The 18,798-nt window shown below is 36.5% G+C and overlaps 1 protein-coding gene across 3 annotated transcripts in view; it reads right to left on the bottom strand.

The window, feature by feature from the left end:
- Nucleotides 1-18,798, bottom strand: part of ITPRID2 (ITPR interacting domain containing 2) — a 36,344-nt gene that overhangs the window by 6,219 nt on the left and 11,327 nt on the right. For all 3 annotated transcript variants that reach the window (XM_081052673.1, XM_081052675.1, XM_081052674.1), the window contains exons 9-16: nt 10,655-10,727; nt 8,878-8,966; nt 6,312-7,523; nt 4,177-4,254; nt 3,966-4,093; nt 3,420-3,570; nt 2,301-2,366; nt 1,181-1,636 (exon numbers count right to left, since the gene is read on the bottom strand). In XM_081052673.1, coding sequence (XP_080908799.1) covers nt 1,181-1,636; nt 2,301-2,366; nt 3,420-3,570; nt 3,966-4,093; nt 4,177-4,254; nt 6,312-7,523; nt 8,878-8,966; nt 10,655-10,727 — 2,253 coding nt within the window. The remainder of the gene's footprint in view (nt 1-1,180; nt 1,637-2,300; nt 2,367-3,419; nt 3,571-3,965; nt 4,094-4,176; nt 4,255-6,311; nt 7,524-8,877; nt 8,967-10,654; nt 10,728-18,798) is intronic.

Raw genomic sequence — 18,798 nt, 5'->3', positions numbered from 1 at the left:
AGTAACATAAAGTCAAGTTCTCAAGGAAAACTTCCAAGCCAAAGCAAGCTAAAGGGAACAAAACTGTCACATTTCTGCAGCTGCTGGAGCGGGTTGTTACTTTCTCAGTTAACAAATATAGCATGAAGAAAAACACTTAATTTCACTCAAAACTGAGCTTTGACATGACACATATCAATGAGAATGAATGATAATCCGTCATACCTAACGAGCAAGGTGGATGTACAGAGCTTGCTAAACATTAGCCAGCTACAACAAACTTACAAAAATAATTACACCTGTAGGACAAATACATTTACAGAATTAAGACCTTTAAAACTTTAAGTTGGTATTTCATGTCATGAAAAGAAATTACATACATTCGGTCTGTTCTGCTATAATGCTTGTGTTGAAAAAGTGAATTTGTCTCAACGTGACTAAAATATTAGGAAACAATTGTCTCCCTTTTTAAATTATATATATACATATATATATATATATATATACACATATATATACATACATATATATGTATGTATATATATAAATTCCTTTTAAGTACCTGATCCTAGTACAAAAACAGCTATTTTACTGTTAATTTTCACAATTAGCTTTTGACCTTTGACTACTAATCTTTTTAATTGTTTGCAATTCTTCTGGTAACCTAGAACTATGGTTAAATGCTTCAGGTTTGCACACTGCTATTCTCCAGGGTAAACCTTTACATTCTGTATTTCTATCTTTGAGCAACTCATATAATTTCCATATTACTCCACAAATAGATCTAATTATTTATACTTGTTAAAGTCACAACACCATTTTCTAATGTCAATTGATATTATAAAATGACATTATAAATTCCTGAAAGGATTTTGTCTGAATTGTAATCCCTCATTTTACAAATGTGGAAACAGATTAAAGAGTTTGTCACCTGTTTATCTACACTGTCTTCAGCAGAGTGAATATACACAATGGCAATTATTTTACACTGAAGTATGAAATTTACCAAAATGCCATTACAAACATTATAAAAATATCTTAGTGGAGACAAGCTGGATCAATGGGGAAGTTCATTTGAAAGCTCTCTAAAAATTACTGAATACTGTGAATCAAAGGAATGTCTTATAAATAATTAATGTTCAAATAAAACCCCCTCCAACACTTATCACCAAATAAATTATTAAGCATGGATTTTGCTCACCTCCCGTATGACTTGCTGCAACTCATCTTGCTCCACATTTTTATGCATTTCCTCAGCAGCTGACATTAATGGGGTTTTTCCATACCTTTCTTCCACTTCAGATTTAGGTCCTATAGCCTCTGAAGCTTCTTCAGCTGCTCCAGCTTCCTCAGAACTTTCCACTTCTGGAGGTGTCTGCACAGAGCCTATTCTAGAAGGAGCAGTTGGCGTTAGGGCCACGGATGCTCGGAATACTTTCTTGCTTGATCTCCGATGGGTCTTGGGTTTGCCTGCAGAGTCACTAGAGGGTACTCCACCTCTACCATTAGCGGGAGAAGGACCAGAACATACAGAAGACGACTCTGACGTTGCTTGGGAGAAAACAGATTCTGAGCTCTCTCCAGGAGGAATATCAAATCCAAGTCCCAGGCCCAATTCAGATTTCAGATATGACTGTTCCCTCATCAGTTCAGTGACCTGTAGATCAGAAAAATTATAATTCTTTTCTCTTGAAATGAAGATTGGTAGTTCAAATAAATTAAAATCCTAGCTCTGATTACTGCCAGAAATCACTTGTAAAGACATGATTCTAATTCATTCATTTAGTAACTACTCAATTTCATTTGCAAAAATGGCAAAGAAAATTTCCATTCATAGTGCGATCAAGCCACAAGATGTGTCAACCAGAATAGTTGGATGAAATTTTACTGGTTTCCACATGGGTGTCCAAATTACTTGTAAGGAATAGTAACTCGTGAAAAAGCAAATAGCTACTTATAATGCTTTTGCCCCCAAATGAACCAATTTGTTTCAAGTATAATAAAAATCAGACTTTTGTTCAAAAAGTAGTTAATCTTACAGATCCAATTACCTAAAGGACCTGGAATCAAACTTTAAAAGAACATTGCCCCTGGCGTATAAATATTTTTTATGAAGCTTTATCTTCTTTAGGCCATAAAGATAAATCACTATTGCAATTAACTGGCTTTGTAGTGGCCTAAGATGACAATGGCCTTTCAGAAGTGTCAAACTCATTTCCAATCAATTTAACTAAATAATTACATTTATAACAGGTAAATTATGTATTTATGAAATTCTATATCATTCCCTTGCCCAGTGATTTAAAAGGAGAGAGGCTTACTGGTTCCATTACATTCAATGGAGAAGGGCATGACAAGTTATCAGCGCTTCTACTGCCACACATTCCCTGAAAAAGAAAGAACAATTTACATAGATGTGTGTGTGTATATTTTTTCAAACTGCAACTTATTTACAATAAAATGAATTAGCTAATTATTTCCCTGAAGTATTCCTTTATGTCATAAAGATCACCCTCTACTATCATAGGACCCTATAAAATGTATTATTGTGATTGAAGGTGATTGGAGATGGTCTGATTCTCTGCTATTACCAACACACAATTCTCAGAATAATGGATAAAAACCTTTATGGAAAAGTATGTTCATCAACGATGTAGGATATTCTTATTCTATGCTATGCATACATATGTGCACACATGCACTCTTATTCTACTGATTCTACTCCGTGTGTGCATATTTATGTGCGTGTGTATTCATCCATTTATTCTTAACAAAAATCAAATATATTGTTCAGGTAACAAAGAGAAGTTCACTATTTCAACATTTCAAAACAATATATTCTACAACTGCAAAGATATCAGCAAAAATTAGAATAACTGCTAAAGTTCAAATTTCATAGAAAGGAACATCATGAGAAATACAAAAATTTCTACAAATAAAGAGCAACAGTGTTTCTTTTTAGTCTCTTGGTTGTATACATGTTTTCTGCCTTTATGAAATTTCATTTGATTCCTTAAAAAACATAAAGAATAGAAAACAAATACAAAATAAAAGTTTAAAGAGAGTTATTTATTCGAAGGTAAGGAAGGGAAAAAAAGTGAAATATATATTTGTGTTCTTTGCAGTCATATAGTGATTAAAATCTAAATTAGTCATATATTAACCCATTATCATTTTTCCTTTAAAACCCTAAACTTTTGTATTGCTTCTTGTTCTCTCTAACTAAAAATTATGATTACAATTTTTCAATGTATTTCTAAATATACTAAATATTTCAGAAAATAATCACATGTATTCACTGATTTGGGGGAAAGGCTCCTTAAAAATATGCATGCCACTAATGCCATTAGAACAAGTGTTTTTAAATTAAGGCATATATAGAACATTATGACTAGATCCTTACTGCAAACTACTGCCAAGCCTCAGGGTGCCTCACATACCACAAGTGCTGAGGAGCGGAAGGGGGAAGGTACATGCGTGGAACGCAGCTGTTCCTCCAGGCCCAGCAGACGCTCCTCCAGCTGTAGCTCCAGGTCTTCAAGTTCCATTCGAACTGAATTTCTCAAACTCTGGAGCTGATCAACTTCATACCTATGGATAAGGGGACAGGCACAAAGTCTGAAGAAAAAAACAGTCTTGGGATTGATATTTACAATTCTCTCACCAGCTATCAGAAGGTATTGAAATTCCAAGTTCTATAAACGGGAAACTGCAATATGTATAACCACCAGAACAAATGGTCTTCCTCTACTCTTTCTAACCAACATCCCAAACACTAAAAAATACATTACGGCTACTACCTTCCTCAATATGTTGAAGGCAGAGAAGTTTACTTAGAAAAACATTATGCCTAATTTTATTTACAGACACACAAAATAAAGACACACAAAAATAAAACCTAGCTTTAAAAAAACAAAACAAAACTTGACAATGCTTTTTAGAATAAAAAATATTTTGAGTTCCAGTAAGACAAAATGAACTTTTACCTCTCTTCCTCAGTCATATGATGATATACCATGGTTTGCTGACGTAGCATTGCCAATTCTAAATCCATCATTTGCGTTCTAAACAAATTCAGGTTCCGCCTCATTACCTGGAGCTCCTGAAAAGTATTCTAAAATACAATACAACAAAATTACACTTCTAAATCATACACATTATTTTGTAACTAACACAAAGACTTAAATAAGAACTTACTTCACAAAGAGGTAGAACAGATGATTTCTGAGTACTATATGGAGCAGCAGCAAGATCAGGTCCTCTCATCATAGGGTACTTCAAAAAAGTAAAAGTACAATTATTAATCAATGTTAAAATGACTTCTACATTAATTAAGGTATTAAAAAGGCGGAATTTGGGGCCTTGTATTTTTCTCTTTGAGGTTCCTCCAAAAAACCAAATAAAAACTTCATATGGTAAGCAGGGACCAAATAAATCAGTCCCTAATGCTACCTGTTATTCCTATGTGTTTCAGGTATGAGTCTACTCGGAATGAGGCTGAGTCAAAGGACTATTTATAATTCATCTATGTCTTACAGGACCTTCCTCTTGTTGAAAAAGTAAAAAAACAAAAAACAAATGGAGAAGCAATCAGCAAATGTCATTCTTAGATAACAGACACTATTGACTTGGATGCAGTGAGTAGCAAGCAATCATCACATTCATTCTTAGACATTTAAGCATCTACCATATGTCACTATTTTATGTAGTAAGGAGAAAAAGACAAAAGGAAAATAAAAGGCATTCCCAGCCTTCAAGTGTTCTCACAGTGTAAGAAAGAAATAAGAGGAATTTTAAAAATTATTATAATACTGGGGTGCAGGGGAGTACTATGATGGAACTAAAATTTCAAATCAGGGGACTAAGTGTTCCCAACAGTGGCGATACCTGAACTAACACCTAACTGTAAACAGGAGTTAGTCAGGAAAACAAAGGCAAAAATGGGGCATTCCATGTAGGGGAAAAAAAAAAAAGTGGCACGTGTGAAAACAGATACCTAGGAACACACAACTATTTAGAGACCTGACGCAGTCCAATATGGCTGCAGCACACACATAAGGAATGAGTCTGGGGAGATAGGCAAAGGCCAGGTCACAAAGAACATGTATCTGTTGAGGTGGGGTGGGGAAATTCATCAGCTGAGTTACTGACAGGACATCTAAGAGCAGAAGACCATACTTAGAGCAGAAGAACAAGCTGGCCTAGACAGAAAGGTGAATTGAACCATGGGGGTGCAGGTAGACAGGGCCCTGGGAATCCCCAGGTTCACATAATTACAGCTGAAAGGTTGAGAGTCTCACTCATAGATAGAACTACATTTTGTAAAGAGGAAGAAGAAACATCTACATTCTGGTTAGACTGAAATTCATTAGGAGATAATTTTAATGAGGATAAAATCTGTATTTAAAAGGAGGTATATTTTATAACTTGGAAAAGTCATAACTTCAATTTTTAGTTTCAAAGTGGCTTCCTGTCTAGTGTGTTATCATGGTAAGAGATCTGTTATATACATTCTAGGCCTTCTGACGCCTAGCGGAATACTCTGATCACTGCATTACACTGTCATTTTCTTCATTTCCTTAATTGTCTGAATGTAAGTAGTTCAGAGAGAGATTTAGAAAGGAAACATGAAATATGAAAGGCAAACCTAGAGACAATTTGCTCATGTTTTTGGAAATTATTTCCAGCCCACTCACAAATCTGAGAGCAATGACTTTAAAAGTGACAAGACACATAGACCATTTTTATTCAAATTCACACTTTACCTGATTTTTTTTTTCTTTTCTGGGGTAGTTCCAGTCTCTGAACCCGGTGGAAGCGGGCTAATTCTGTGCCAGAAGACCAGCATCAGGAATCAGTAGGTGAAGGGGAAAGCTTAGTCAGAGAGCTACGAGCAGAACCAGGAGAACACACGGCGACATAGAAGCCAAGAGGAGAAAACTAAGAAAGGAAGAGGTGGTAAACACTGTCAAATGGCAGAGAAAAGGAGAGAAAGTACTTGAGAGGGAAGATTTTTTAATAATAGGGACAACTTGACAAAGACAATGAAGGAGAGGCTAAAGAAGGGAGGATGCCTGATGGGCAAAACTCTTCTCTAAAAGTGAGGGAGATTATCAGCAGAGAAATTAACCTTGTTCAGAATTAGTTACAGCCTTTCCCCTGAGATAGGAGGAAAGAATACAGAAGGAGGGCATGTATAGGTTAAGTTTAGGCACATAAGAAAATGAAGCTGAGGTGGTTCATGCCTGATGGGTCTTAGCTTCTCAGTGAATCAAGAGGTGCTCAGATCAATTGGAAAAAAAAGTTAAGAATGATACAGTTTTTTCTCATACCTGTGAAAGATTCTGCAGTGAATTTCTAATATCATGCAATACTCTTCGTAACTGCATTTCAATGGCAGAAGGAGGGTTCACAGAGCACGCTCGGTAAGGGTAGGCAGCATGTCTATGTGAGTAAGAACACCCGAAAGGGGAAGTGAAGCCACTACAGGAGGCGCCGGATATGTTGGGAACACTGTGAGTGCTGAGAGTTCTCATGTGCTCACACAGGGGCCTTTCCTGCCACTCAGAGCGAAGAGAGTGGAGGGAGCAGGTGGACCGAGATATAGGTGCTGGAGCATACAGTGAACAGGTAGGAGTCCTTGGATGACGACATTCCTCCAACTGGTTCACCTCTCTTGGAGAGGCTTCTTCTTTCTTCACAGATGATGGAGAGATGAAAATAGTGGATTTCACTAAAGACTGACCATCATGCTCAATCTCCTCTTTTTCTAATTTCTGTTCCTCTTCAGGTGTGTACTTATAGGTAAAGGAAGGTGGACTGCATCTGGTCTCTTTTCCTGGGGACAATCGAACATTGACAGAGGACACAACCCTCACTGGGCTCAGTAAGGTGGTTGGTAAAGACTGAGACCTTCTTAGAGGATATCCAGCTTTTGCAAGCAAGTACCTCTGTTTTAACAGATCTTTTGATTTTATCAAGCTACGCCCTACTCTTTGATTAGACAGACCACATATCTTCATTTGAGCTCTTTGCAAAGCTGTGTTAACTCTGTCCACTGAAGAGGGAGGCCCAGTTATATTTTCAGAGACTTTCTCACTGCATTTAGCTTCAATAGAAGCCAATGACTTGAGAATATGGTGTGTAGTATACTGGACAAATTCGCACTCAGTGCTTTTATCCACATCGCTTTCAGCACTTGCTTCCCTTGGAAGTTCCACTGGCTGTGCTGGGGACGAATCCTTTTTCATTTCAGTAATTTCAGTAGCATGACCCCCTGTACTATAAGTTGATTGTTTATTTCCTGTATTCTGAACAGTCTCGCAATGGGGGAAATCCTGGCTATCTGACCCCCTTTTGTCAGCAACTGTCATTGCCTTCTCTTCTCTTCCCTTTTTAAGAGGAACGAGAGACTCCTCCTCAGATTCATTAAAATAAGGCTGGTCTTGTGCTGTTGGTGTGATAAGCTCTTCACCAAATGTGACTGTCGTCTCACTGTCACAACTATCAGCACTACTCCCCATGGCCTGCAAGGGTTCTTGAACCTGAGAAATGAAAACAGGTGGAAGGATAGATTCAAATAAGTATCATTAACAAACTACCAAACTGATACAATGCTTCTACACTTTGAGGGTCTCCCACCTCGGTTGTGGCCCTAGCACTGTTCAAAATTGCTTTTACTCCCCGATCAGCAACTCCTCCACTTCCTCACCAAGATTATTCTAGACCTTTATTATTTTCCTTGAATCCCCTTTTCAACACCCATCTCCTTTTCTTCCAACACATGACACTGACTCAGAGAAAGTAGACAGAAAGTTCTTAACTTTCTTCTCCAACACCTACAAAGTTCTCCATACCTCTCCCCATCATTCCCTCCTCTCCGTTCTGAAAGGAAACTGTGTCTCCTTTTTCAAAGCTAATGTCTCCAACCTATACTTCTGATCACATCCTCTCCAGGACTAGGGTATTTCCCCAAAGTTTTATCCCAGATTTTTGTGCACTCAACTCTCTTCTCTTAGAGCCCTTTCCATAACAAGTTCCCTAAGTCTCTGTCCTGTGAGAAAGACAAAGACCTATCGCCCTTAAGTTATCATCCTTATTTGAAAAGCCAGTCAGCATTCACATCTTCTCTTTCTTATTATCCATTTACTCTTCAGTCATGCTGTTGCCTCATATACTCTATCAGAACTATTTATTCAACTACTGAATTTCCAAATAACCACACTGTCATCTTTGTACTCCGATGGCCACAGCCTTCCTTTGAGAGGTATCTCCTCCATCTTCTAATTTTTCTTCCCACCAGATTATTCTTTCTGTTCTCTTCAGATATTTCTCTTACATGTCTACTCCTTAAATGCTATGTTTATAGATTCTGTTTTTCTCTTTAAAATTTGCATATAAATGTATTAAACACTTTTCATGTACATTCTGTATACTGCACACATAGACTATAAACTCCTTGAGAATAAGGATGTGCCCTCTTCTGGGTTACCTAATACACTCTAGCATAAAAGTCATATAACATTAAGCAAGCTATGGATCCACACTTAATATTAATTATTAAATAAATTATTTAAAATACTAAAATACAATGATGATAAAAAATAAAACAGACAGAATACGCTTATGATTAAAATAACCTGTTTACTGGTGGTCCCAAAATAAAGAAGATTTTTCTGTTTTTAAATATTCAGTCAGAGACAGATGAAGAATTAGTGAAACAAAATTTACAGTCAAATGCTTAGATTACATCTGCATCCCAGAAAAAGTTTTATTCTTACTGTTATTTGAAAAATAAAGATAACACCGACTTGGTCTTGAAATATATCACTACTGAAAAAAAAATCAGCTAAATATGAAGAAGTTAATCATAGTGCCTACTACAATAGAAAATGTTACCTGAAGATGATTAAGGGAGATGCAGTCTGTTGAATCTTCAGCAAAACCACTGCTGTCAGAATGCTGACTGGCAGTTCTTAACAGATGATCTACCGAAAGAAATATAGTTACACAAAACTGTTAAATATGACTTCAATAAGAACAATATTATTACAGATCCATGGCTCCCTACAGATATATGATACACAGCACTGATTCTTTCTTAGAAAAATATGCAGCACTTAGGCAAAATTGTGGCTTCAAACCACAGGAGACAACTCAAATTCAAACAAAAACTGAATCAGATCTATCAGAAATTCTCTCTCTCATGTACACACAAAACCATTTTACTGTTAAGTTATAAAAATGTGATTCATAAAAATATTAACATTTTCACTCATGCCACCCGAAATAAGAGACCCTATGTCGATAAGAGGAAGAAACCTAGATGTAAATACAAACCACATTCCATCTTTCCTACCACAGGAAGCTTACTCTTGAAAGATCTTAAAGTAATTATAGTGTTTTTATTTAAATACATAACGTTTACCCACATCCTAATAATGTGGGCAAACTAGCCATATGGGATTTCAACCTTGAACAAATCAGAGAGCAAATAGCAAACAGATTTTAGGAAGACCCTGGAAGTTTTGAGCTATGAATCCATTCAAGAATAAGAAATATTCCATAGGAATAAGAGTGGAACAACCCATACACAAAAAAGCTCAAAGCTTAAAGAAACTATTACCACTTTTGGCACAGGGCAAGCTGCTGTTTTCAATATACCCCTTGTCTATTTATCTAAAGCAAAGATTCCTTGATAGCTGTGAACCCTCCCTTACAGCTTAGAAACACATGCATGCATCTATGGACTTACAAGGGTATGAAAATCAAATAGTAAACTTTGTTTTGTGTTTGAGCAACACTAGTAAGTGGAGCTCTTGTTTCTAAGTACCATATTGCAATAAAAGAAAAATTACATGCAAATTGTCTCTTATGAAGTCATTTCAGAGATCAGAAAACAAACATATAATTTCCTATTCTAGGAACATACATATGAATCTTTGCTTAAAAAAAAAGGGTGGTTCAGCATGTGTAAAGTTTTAAAAATACACAGTCCTACCTTCAGTGGTCATTTTAACTTCTTCCTCTCTACTTTTCTCTAAAACTCAAAACCTTTGTGACTTTAAAGATCAGACATGCTCTTCTTGTTGGAAGTTAAATGTGAAAAAAAATGGATGCAAGGGTTCTTTGGTCAATAATAATCATTCAAGAGAAGAATGATCTACAGCCATTCACCTTTGATCCATACTTTGAATTTAACTGGTTTTAATTATTGCTAAGATGTTGGTGTGTTTTGTTTTTGTTTTTTTTTGCCACAGGCATATTCATGTGTCATACCTAGGAGCCATATTTAAACAATGAAAACCCAGAGGTAGAAAACACAGTGTCTATTTCAATCATAATCAAGTAAAAAAGTAGGCCTAAATGTGTTGCTCTTTCTATCATTTCCCATCTAGCCCTTATGCAGAACTGAAAAACATTTAAAGGACACAGAATTATATAATGAGGTCATTACAGAATAAGCAAACTGAAAGTACTTTATGAGCATAAAAGTCTTCAAGAAGATACAAAAAATTCAATAACCAAACCATAATGAAACATGCATATCTGTATTCTTATTCATCTTTTTACACTTATATGTAGTACAAACACTGATAGGTAAAACCCTTTTTTCAGGTCAACTAATGACATTTTGGTAATGTACTTGAGATCTAGTGGATGTTGGTCTACCTACCTCTTTTTGACTTAGTAAGACCTAGCTGGTAAGTAGCTGGAACATGAGGAGCTTCTCCTTCTGTACTTTGAACCTAAAGAAGAATTTAAAGTAATTAAAACTTAAAGAACCTATGGCAAAGAAGAATATCTTGATACTCATTTACTAAACAAATCAACATAACTAAAAGGATACCAGAGCTTTATATATTTAAAATAAGCAAGACATCTTATCTCGAAATTGTTAGAATGTCTCAAATCTCAATTTTATAATCTATTTTACAGTAAACAAGAGTGCAAGTTTGTAGCTAGCTAAGAAAAAGTACCACCTGAATAAACTATCTCATTAAAAAAAGTTGCTTTTTTATGAAAAATAGATCCATAATAAAAAGTTCTTCTTTAAATATTAAACTTCCAAGTCTAAGGTCAATCCCAGCAGAAATGCTGATTGACTCACTGCAGCAGACCAGTGAGTGATACACAGCTGACACAAGTATAATTCCTGTATTTTTCAAAAATGGCACATCATACTCCCATTGCAAAATTCTATAAAATCCCACAAATTTTCTGGTATCAAAATCCTTCATGTGTGGGCTTCCACTCAAGGGGGCACAGTAGGTAAATACTGTGCACACCTCCACCCATGACCACATCAAAATTACAACTAGACTACAGAACAAATATCATTGAGAAGTGCTTGAAATCTAGCTGAACAGAAGTCCTATAATTAAGGATATACAGAAGCCACCTCGAGACTGGTAGGAAGGGTGGAGATGCAGAATGGGATGGGGTAGCACCCATGTATAGCAGTTAAATATCAGGAGAGGTATCATGGCTGCAAAGGTCTTCCCTGAGGAGTGAGGGATCCCAGACTCACACCAGACTGCCCAGCCCAGGGTTCCAGTGCCAGAAGTTCCCAAAACTTCTGGCTGTGAAAACCAGTGGAGATTGTGGCTAAGTAAGACAAAGGGTGGCTGCAGGCCCAGGCGTTCCTTTTAAAGGGCCTCTGCATAGACTTACCTGCTGATGGACTGACTCTCTCTGAGCCCCAGCAATGGTCAGCAGCTCAAGAGCACCAGAGACATATAGGGAGGAACTGAATTGCCTGGCTTCAGGGTTGGGCTGAAAGGGCAGCTTTCTCCCAGACAGAAGTGCTGGCAGAAGCTACTGTGCCTTTGTCAAGCCCTCGCCCCACCCACTCTGCACTCACAGGTGGGTGCCAGATATAAGTCTCCTCAACCTGGCTAACACTCTTTGCCTAGCCCTGGTGATTCCCTGATACCCTGACCCATCTAAATTGTGGACCCACCCAAGCCACTTCCAGTGGCTTTTCCATACAAACGGTCTGTCTTAGCTCATGTTACCGACTTTCCTAAAATCTCTCAAAGGTGTACAAACTCCAAACAAGCAGCATCTGGCATCAGCATGCCCTGTACCTCTCGCTAAGCAGCCCCAAGCTCGGCACAAGCGGCAACTGGACTCATTTCACAGCTTAGCCTCTCCTAGTCACCTCCAAGCCTAGTATAAGTGGCAACCATCTGCAGATCCTTTGTGGCTCATACTAAGTGGCCCCGGGCAGAACACAGGCAGTCGCTAAACTTGTTCTGCACCAGAGGCCCTCCTAAGAGATCCCAAAACCAACACACCCGGTGGCCAGCTTCAGACTGCACCAAAGCACCACCAGCCACCTCCTCAAACGACATACACCAAGGACTGACTCTGCAGGCACCAGAGCCCTGCTAAAGTGAATCCAAGGACTGACTCTGCAGGCACCAGAGCCCTGCTAAAGTGAATCCTGATCTGAGTAAGAATCCTGATCTGTAGGGACAGCCGCTGCACAACAGCTCCCCCACTGTAGTCATGGCCAGTCCTCATGACCAATCAGCCTGAGGGTCAATCCATCCTACTGATGTGCAGACAGGAATCAAGGGTCAACTACAACAGGAGGGCACACAAAACCCACACAAGGGACACACCTGAAGTACCTGGCTCAGGTGACAAGGGAGACTGAGCCACTGGGCCCACAGGACACCTATTACATGTGGCCACTCTACCAAGAGCAGAAGATGTGGCAGCTCTACCTAATGCATAGAAACCAACATAAGCAGGCAGTCAAAATGAGGAGACAAAGAAACATGTCCCAAATGAAAGAACAGGACAAACCTCCAAAATGTAGACAAGAAATCTACCAGAAGCAGAATTCAAAACACTGGTTATAAGTATGCTAAATGACCTCAGGCAGAAATTCAACAAAAAAATAGAAAACACAAAAATGGAGAGAGAAAACATAAAATAGAACCAATCAGAAATGAAGACTACAATAAATGAAATGAAGAATACATTGGAGGGAACCAACAGTAGATTAAATGAAGCGGAGGACTGAATCAGGGATTTGGAAGATAAGGTAACAGAAAACACTCAATCAGAATAGGGAAAAGAAAAACAAGACTCCAAAAAACTGAGGACAGTTTAAGGGGCCTCTGGGACAACATCAAGGGTATGAACATTTGCATCATTGGGGTACCAGAAAGAGAAGAGACAGCAAGGAATTGAGAAAAACCTATTTGAAGAAATAATGATGGAAAACTTCCCTAACCCGGTGAAGGAAATAGACATATAAGCCCAGGAAGTGCAGAGAATCCCAAACTAGATAAATCCAAAGAGGCCCATACCAAGACACAACATAACTAAAATGCTAGAGGTCGAAGACAAAGCATCTTAAAAGCAGCAAGAGAAAAGTAGTCAGTTACCTGTAAGGGAGCTCCCATAAGACTGTCTGTTGATTTCTCAACAGAAACTTTGCAGCCCAGAAGGGAATGGCATGAAATATTCAAAGTGGAAACATCAATGACCTACAACCATGATTACCCAGCAAAGCTATCATTTAGAATTGAAAGACAGATAAAGAGCTTCTCAGGCCAAAGGAAAACAAACAAACAAAAAAAAAAGAATTAAGGAATTCATCACCACCAAATGAGTATTACAATAAATGTTAAAGAGACTTCTGTAAGAAAAAGATCAAAAATATGAATAAAACGGCAATAACTTCATGTCTACCAACAGTTACTTTAAATGTAAATATATTGAAAACTCCAATCAAAAGGCATAGGGTGGCTGAATGGATAAAAAAACAAGGCCCCTACATATGCTGCCGACAAGAGACTCACCTCTTATCAAAAGTCACACACAGACTGAAAGGGATGGAAAAAGATATTTCATAAAAATGGAAACAAAACAACAACAAAAAAAGAGCTGGGGTAGCAATATTTATACCAGGCAAAGTAAACTTTAAGACAAAGGCTCTAACAAAAGACAAAGAAGGACCCAGCAATTCCACTTCTGGGTGTTTATCTGAAGAAACCCAAGACACTGATTCACAAAGACATATGCATCCATATGTTCACTGCAGCATTATTTGCAATAGTCAAGATATGGAAACAACCTAAGTGTCTATCAATAGGTGAATGGCTAAAGAAGTGGTACATATATACAATGGAATATTACTCAGCCATAAAAAAGAATGAAATCTTGCCATCTGCAACAACATGGATGGACCTAGAGAGTATTATGCTAAGAGAAATAAGCAGAGAAATACAAATACCATATGATTTCACTTATATGTGGAATCTAAAAAACAGAATAAATGAACCAACAAAACAGAAACAGACTCATAAAAAAATTTTTTTGATGGTTGACAGCTGGGAAGAGGATGGGGGGAATGGATGAAAAAGGGGGACGGATTAAGAAATACAAATTGGTAGTTGCAAAATAGTCATGGAGATGTAGGGTATAGCATAAGGAATATAATTGATACTATGGCAATAACTATGTATGGTGTCAGATGGGTAACAGATTTATTGAGGTGATCACTTCGTAAGTTTTATAAATGTCTAATCAATATGTTCTACACCTAAAACTAATATAATATTGCATGTCAACTGTAACTGAAAAAAAGTAATTTTTTTTAAAGTGTCAGTAATATAGCTCTAATAAATGTAACCTTGCTTTTCCCAAAACAGGAATTATGTTCTCTGCCTTCACCCCCAAATCACTCATGTGTAAGATTTCTTTGTCCTGACATAATGTTCTTTCAAGACATAACTTAGGAATTATGTAAGTGAAAAAGGTTTCATTACAGAACTAAAATGTAAGTTCTTAACCATAAATCCTCCCTGAAAACTCTGTTCAAAGAAGGTATCAAAGGTATCAAACCCACAAAAGCTGTCTCTTTACTCTTTTGCCTCCCACCTGCACAACTACATAATTTAGGAATTTTCAGATTCTTTATTCACCATGCCCACTCCCAAAATACTCTATTATAACATAATTAACTCTATATTAGATTAAACATTTGGCCAGTGTGTGGGGGGGGGTATTAATTCCCAACACTTTACCCTATAATGATTAGTACTTAAAAGAATAAGTAACATCCTAGTAAATGTAGGCAAACTAGCCAAACATATGAGATTTCAACTTTGAACAAATCAGAGAACAAATAGCAAATAGGTTTTAGGTAGAACCCTGGTAGTTTTCAACTATGAATCCATTCAAGAATAGGAAATATTCCATAGGAATCAGAGTAGAATGACCAATATGAAAAAAATAAAAAGCTCAAAGATTAAAGATATTATTACTCATTTTAAAAATTTATCTGATTTGTGGTATCTTTGTTCTACAGTTCCATGAATCCAAGTTTATAAATCTTTTGAAAACTAAAAGCACACTGGCCATTTAAAACCATACCCTAAAAATCACATATAAAATAGTTTCTACTCTTCCTTGTTATTATTAAAACATTGTAATATAGTCTTCAAAGCAGCAGACATGAGTTAAACAGGAAAACCATTGTTTTGTGTGCAAGGAAACAAAATGCATTTTCTTTTTATATTCAACAAAGGATCTATTATTAGTCTCTATTCAGGCCTAGCCTACTTCAAAGTTTTCTATAAAGTAAATATCAAACAGACCAGCAAAGTATAAAAGAAATAGTCTAGGAATCTCAATTTAGGCACAGCATTATAATACAACAAATTATAATCTCTCATTTTTAACTGTAGAATTACCACAATTCTTTTCCTTAGATTTATAAAGTATGTCACAAAATAACATGGCTTAAATGGATATGTATCCTCAATATTCTATTTTTTAAGACACTTCTCTATGACAATCAGTCAGTCTACTCCCTCTCTCCATTCACTACAAACCCAATAACTGACTGAAAGGGTTTCTTAAAGATAAAAAGCTGTGAGGGTGATACTTTACTAAACAATTACTAAAGTCAGGATCCTTTTGTCTACTTAAACTTAGCAATATCGGTACTATCAAATGTTACTGAGGGAAACATGCTTCCTCATCTATAACGGAAGAAATCTGGAAAATGGATTCTAAGATCTCTTACTGAGCTAGGTTATGAGTTTGTGATTAGTTATAAGTTTTTATCTTTAAAAAAGATCTTTAAAAAAGATCTTTAAAAAAGATCTTCCGGGGCGGCAGATTGGCTGAATGGTTAGAACGCAGTGCTCATAACACCAGGGTCGCCAATTTGATTCCCACATGGGCCAGTGAGCTGCCCCTTCACAACTAGATTGAAAACAACGGCTTGAGCTTAGAGCTGAGCCACCGCTGGTGGCCGGCCGGTTGGTCAGTAGTTAGAGCGCAATGCTCGTAACACCAAGGTCACCGGTTCGATTCCCATGTGGTCCAGTGAGCTTAACTAGATTGAAAACGATGACTTGACCTGGAGCTGAGCTGCACCCTCCACAACTAGACTGAAAACAATGGAGCTGTTTGACATGGAGCTGACGGGTCCTGGAAAAACATACTGTTCCTCAATATTCCCCAATTAAAAAAAAAAAAATCTTCCAAGTTTTAAACACATACATACATATACATGGTTTACTTATACTGTCAGGTAAATTAAAAACAAAAACTAACTTACTTCTCTTTTAGATAAATATTAAACGACAAGACTTAGTGGTTAATTGGACTTTGAATTAACAGACATTGGTGCATATGTCACGTGTTAGAGTTCATATTCTATTGCAGACAGAATATTTGCCTTCAAAACACATACAGTTAAATTTGAAAGGTCAAAGGGTTAACTGTCAAGTGTCTGTCAAGTTCTGCTTCCTCTAACATTTGGGAATATTTTAACTCAGGCCAATAAATATAATAAAAGGAATCCTTAAACTTAATGGCTAAAATAAGTACAGTAAGTCCTCATTTAACATTGTTGATAGGTTCCAAGGCTAAAGGAAACGATGTATAATGACACCAAGTTTACCGCAGGCTAGTCGATGTAAACAAGAGTCAAGTTCCTACAGCATTTCATCAACTTTATAACAAAATGATGTAAAATGAAATGATGGTAAGGAAGGACCCATTGTAATGAAGTACGTTAAACCATCAGTGTGGAGACGGTTAGAAACACTTAGTAAAACTTCTAGAAAATTATATATACTTCCAATAATATCTATATTTGAAAACGATTTTAGACTGAAGAGACACAGAACAACTTATTTACAGAAATATACCTATAAAAGTTCTCCTTCCTCCAACTTTTAAGTATGAGAAATTTTTCCTTTATACCTAAAAGATGAACAATTGCTTACTGAGTAGGATCATTTGGGTTTAACTATGATTCATTCATACTACTAATCTATGGCTCTAGAGAGTTACCATGATGTATTTATTCAAAATAAATCATTTCAAAAAGCACATAAAAATTATCCAGGGAGTCATTAAGAATTAGAGAACTCAAGAGTAGGATTTTACGATTTTAGACATACTGAAATATTTTACATAGTCTACAAGACATTTTTATAAGGCAAAGTGACTTTTAATTGAAAATAGTATCTGTTTTTTTTCCCCCTAAACATAAGAAATAGTCACTTTCATTTTCCAAGGCCCGGATCATTCTTGTCATCTTAACTCTCTTTACAATTACATATTTCCTCTCTTTGCTCCTGGTGACTGTCAGATCTTACCTTCTGCCTCAAAGGGATTAGGCAGCTTCTTGTAACAGGGTCATGTCTGCAACATTTTCTCCTACCGAGCTACCCTAAGCAGCTGGCAGTCAGTTAACCTGTTTGAGAACTGGCTTACTGAGAGAGAAAGCATGCGCTCTAACATATTTATTCGTTGTTTTTTTACAGGAATAAAGTTCCCAACAGGAATCAAACCTCAAGGGAAAGGAGTCCAATAGAAAAATAGTAACACATTGAATGGGATCTAAAGGTTGCTTCAATAAGATTGTTCTCTTCATTTGTCAGTATGATTCAAATCATGCTTGGGAGGAGAGGAAATTAGAGGAACACACTATTTCCCTTCTTTATCCATTGTTCTACAAGCTCTCTTTAAAGTTCCCAAAAAAAAACAATTCTAGGAGGTTTTTAATCCATTTATTTCAAATATATCTGAAAAATAAGGACTCGTTATCCTTAAAATTCCCCATATTTACAATGTAGCTATGGTTGACCACATATTCTTTTTTCAAAACAAAATATTCCATTATTCTTCAACCAATGCCTGTAATCTTGTACTTAAAAAAAATGTTCACTTCAATGTCACATTACTTTCTTTTCATTAACTGCTTTTACCAGCAGAGGGCACAAAAAACCCACAGTCTATCATTAAATGTTAAGTTGCCTCCAAAGTGAATCTATCTGGCACTTTATAAATGTTTTAAAGAACTTTTTTGTGCATGGAATCAATAATGTTTTAAGAACTACAGCTTAGAATTCAGGAATTCTAGAAATTAAAAAGCAAGATTTGAGTGTCTTCTCATCTGAGTCACCGATACCGGATTTGCAAGTGTTTAACATAATTTGTTTAAATTTGTATACTCTATTGTATTAAAACAAGGAAACTGTCATATCTGATTGTCATAGAAGAGGGACTCTAATGGAAAGCAAAAGTTACACTTTAATTATGAGTACTAGGATAAGTTTATATCAAAACAAAGTCAAAACAGAAATTGAACAAGGAAATGAAAACAAGGGTTTTAGTCATTTTCTGAACTCATTATAATAAGAAATAAATCGTATTAGAAATTAAACAGTATAAATATAAAAATAAAGTTTATCAAAAAATGTGAAATATTTCAAAGGGCTGCTTCTGTCCTTTTATTTCATTTTTAATTGGAATTAACATATTCAAAGACCATAA

This window comes from Rhinolophus hipposideros (genome assembly GCF_964194185.1).
Source record: "Rhinolophus hipposideros genome assembly, chromosome: 6".
In the NCBI taxonomy this organism is placed as follows: Eukaryota; Metazoa; Chordata; class Mammalia; order Chiroptera; family Rhinolophidae; genus Rhinolophus; species Rhinolophus hipposideros.
The sequence above is the reverse complement of the archived record's forward strand: the minus strand, read 5'-3'. Positions and strand labels throughout refer to the sequence as shown.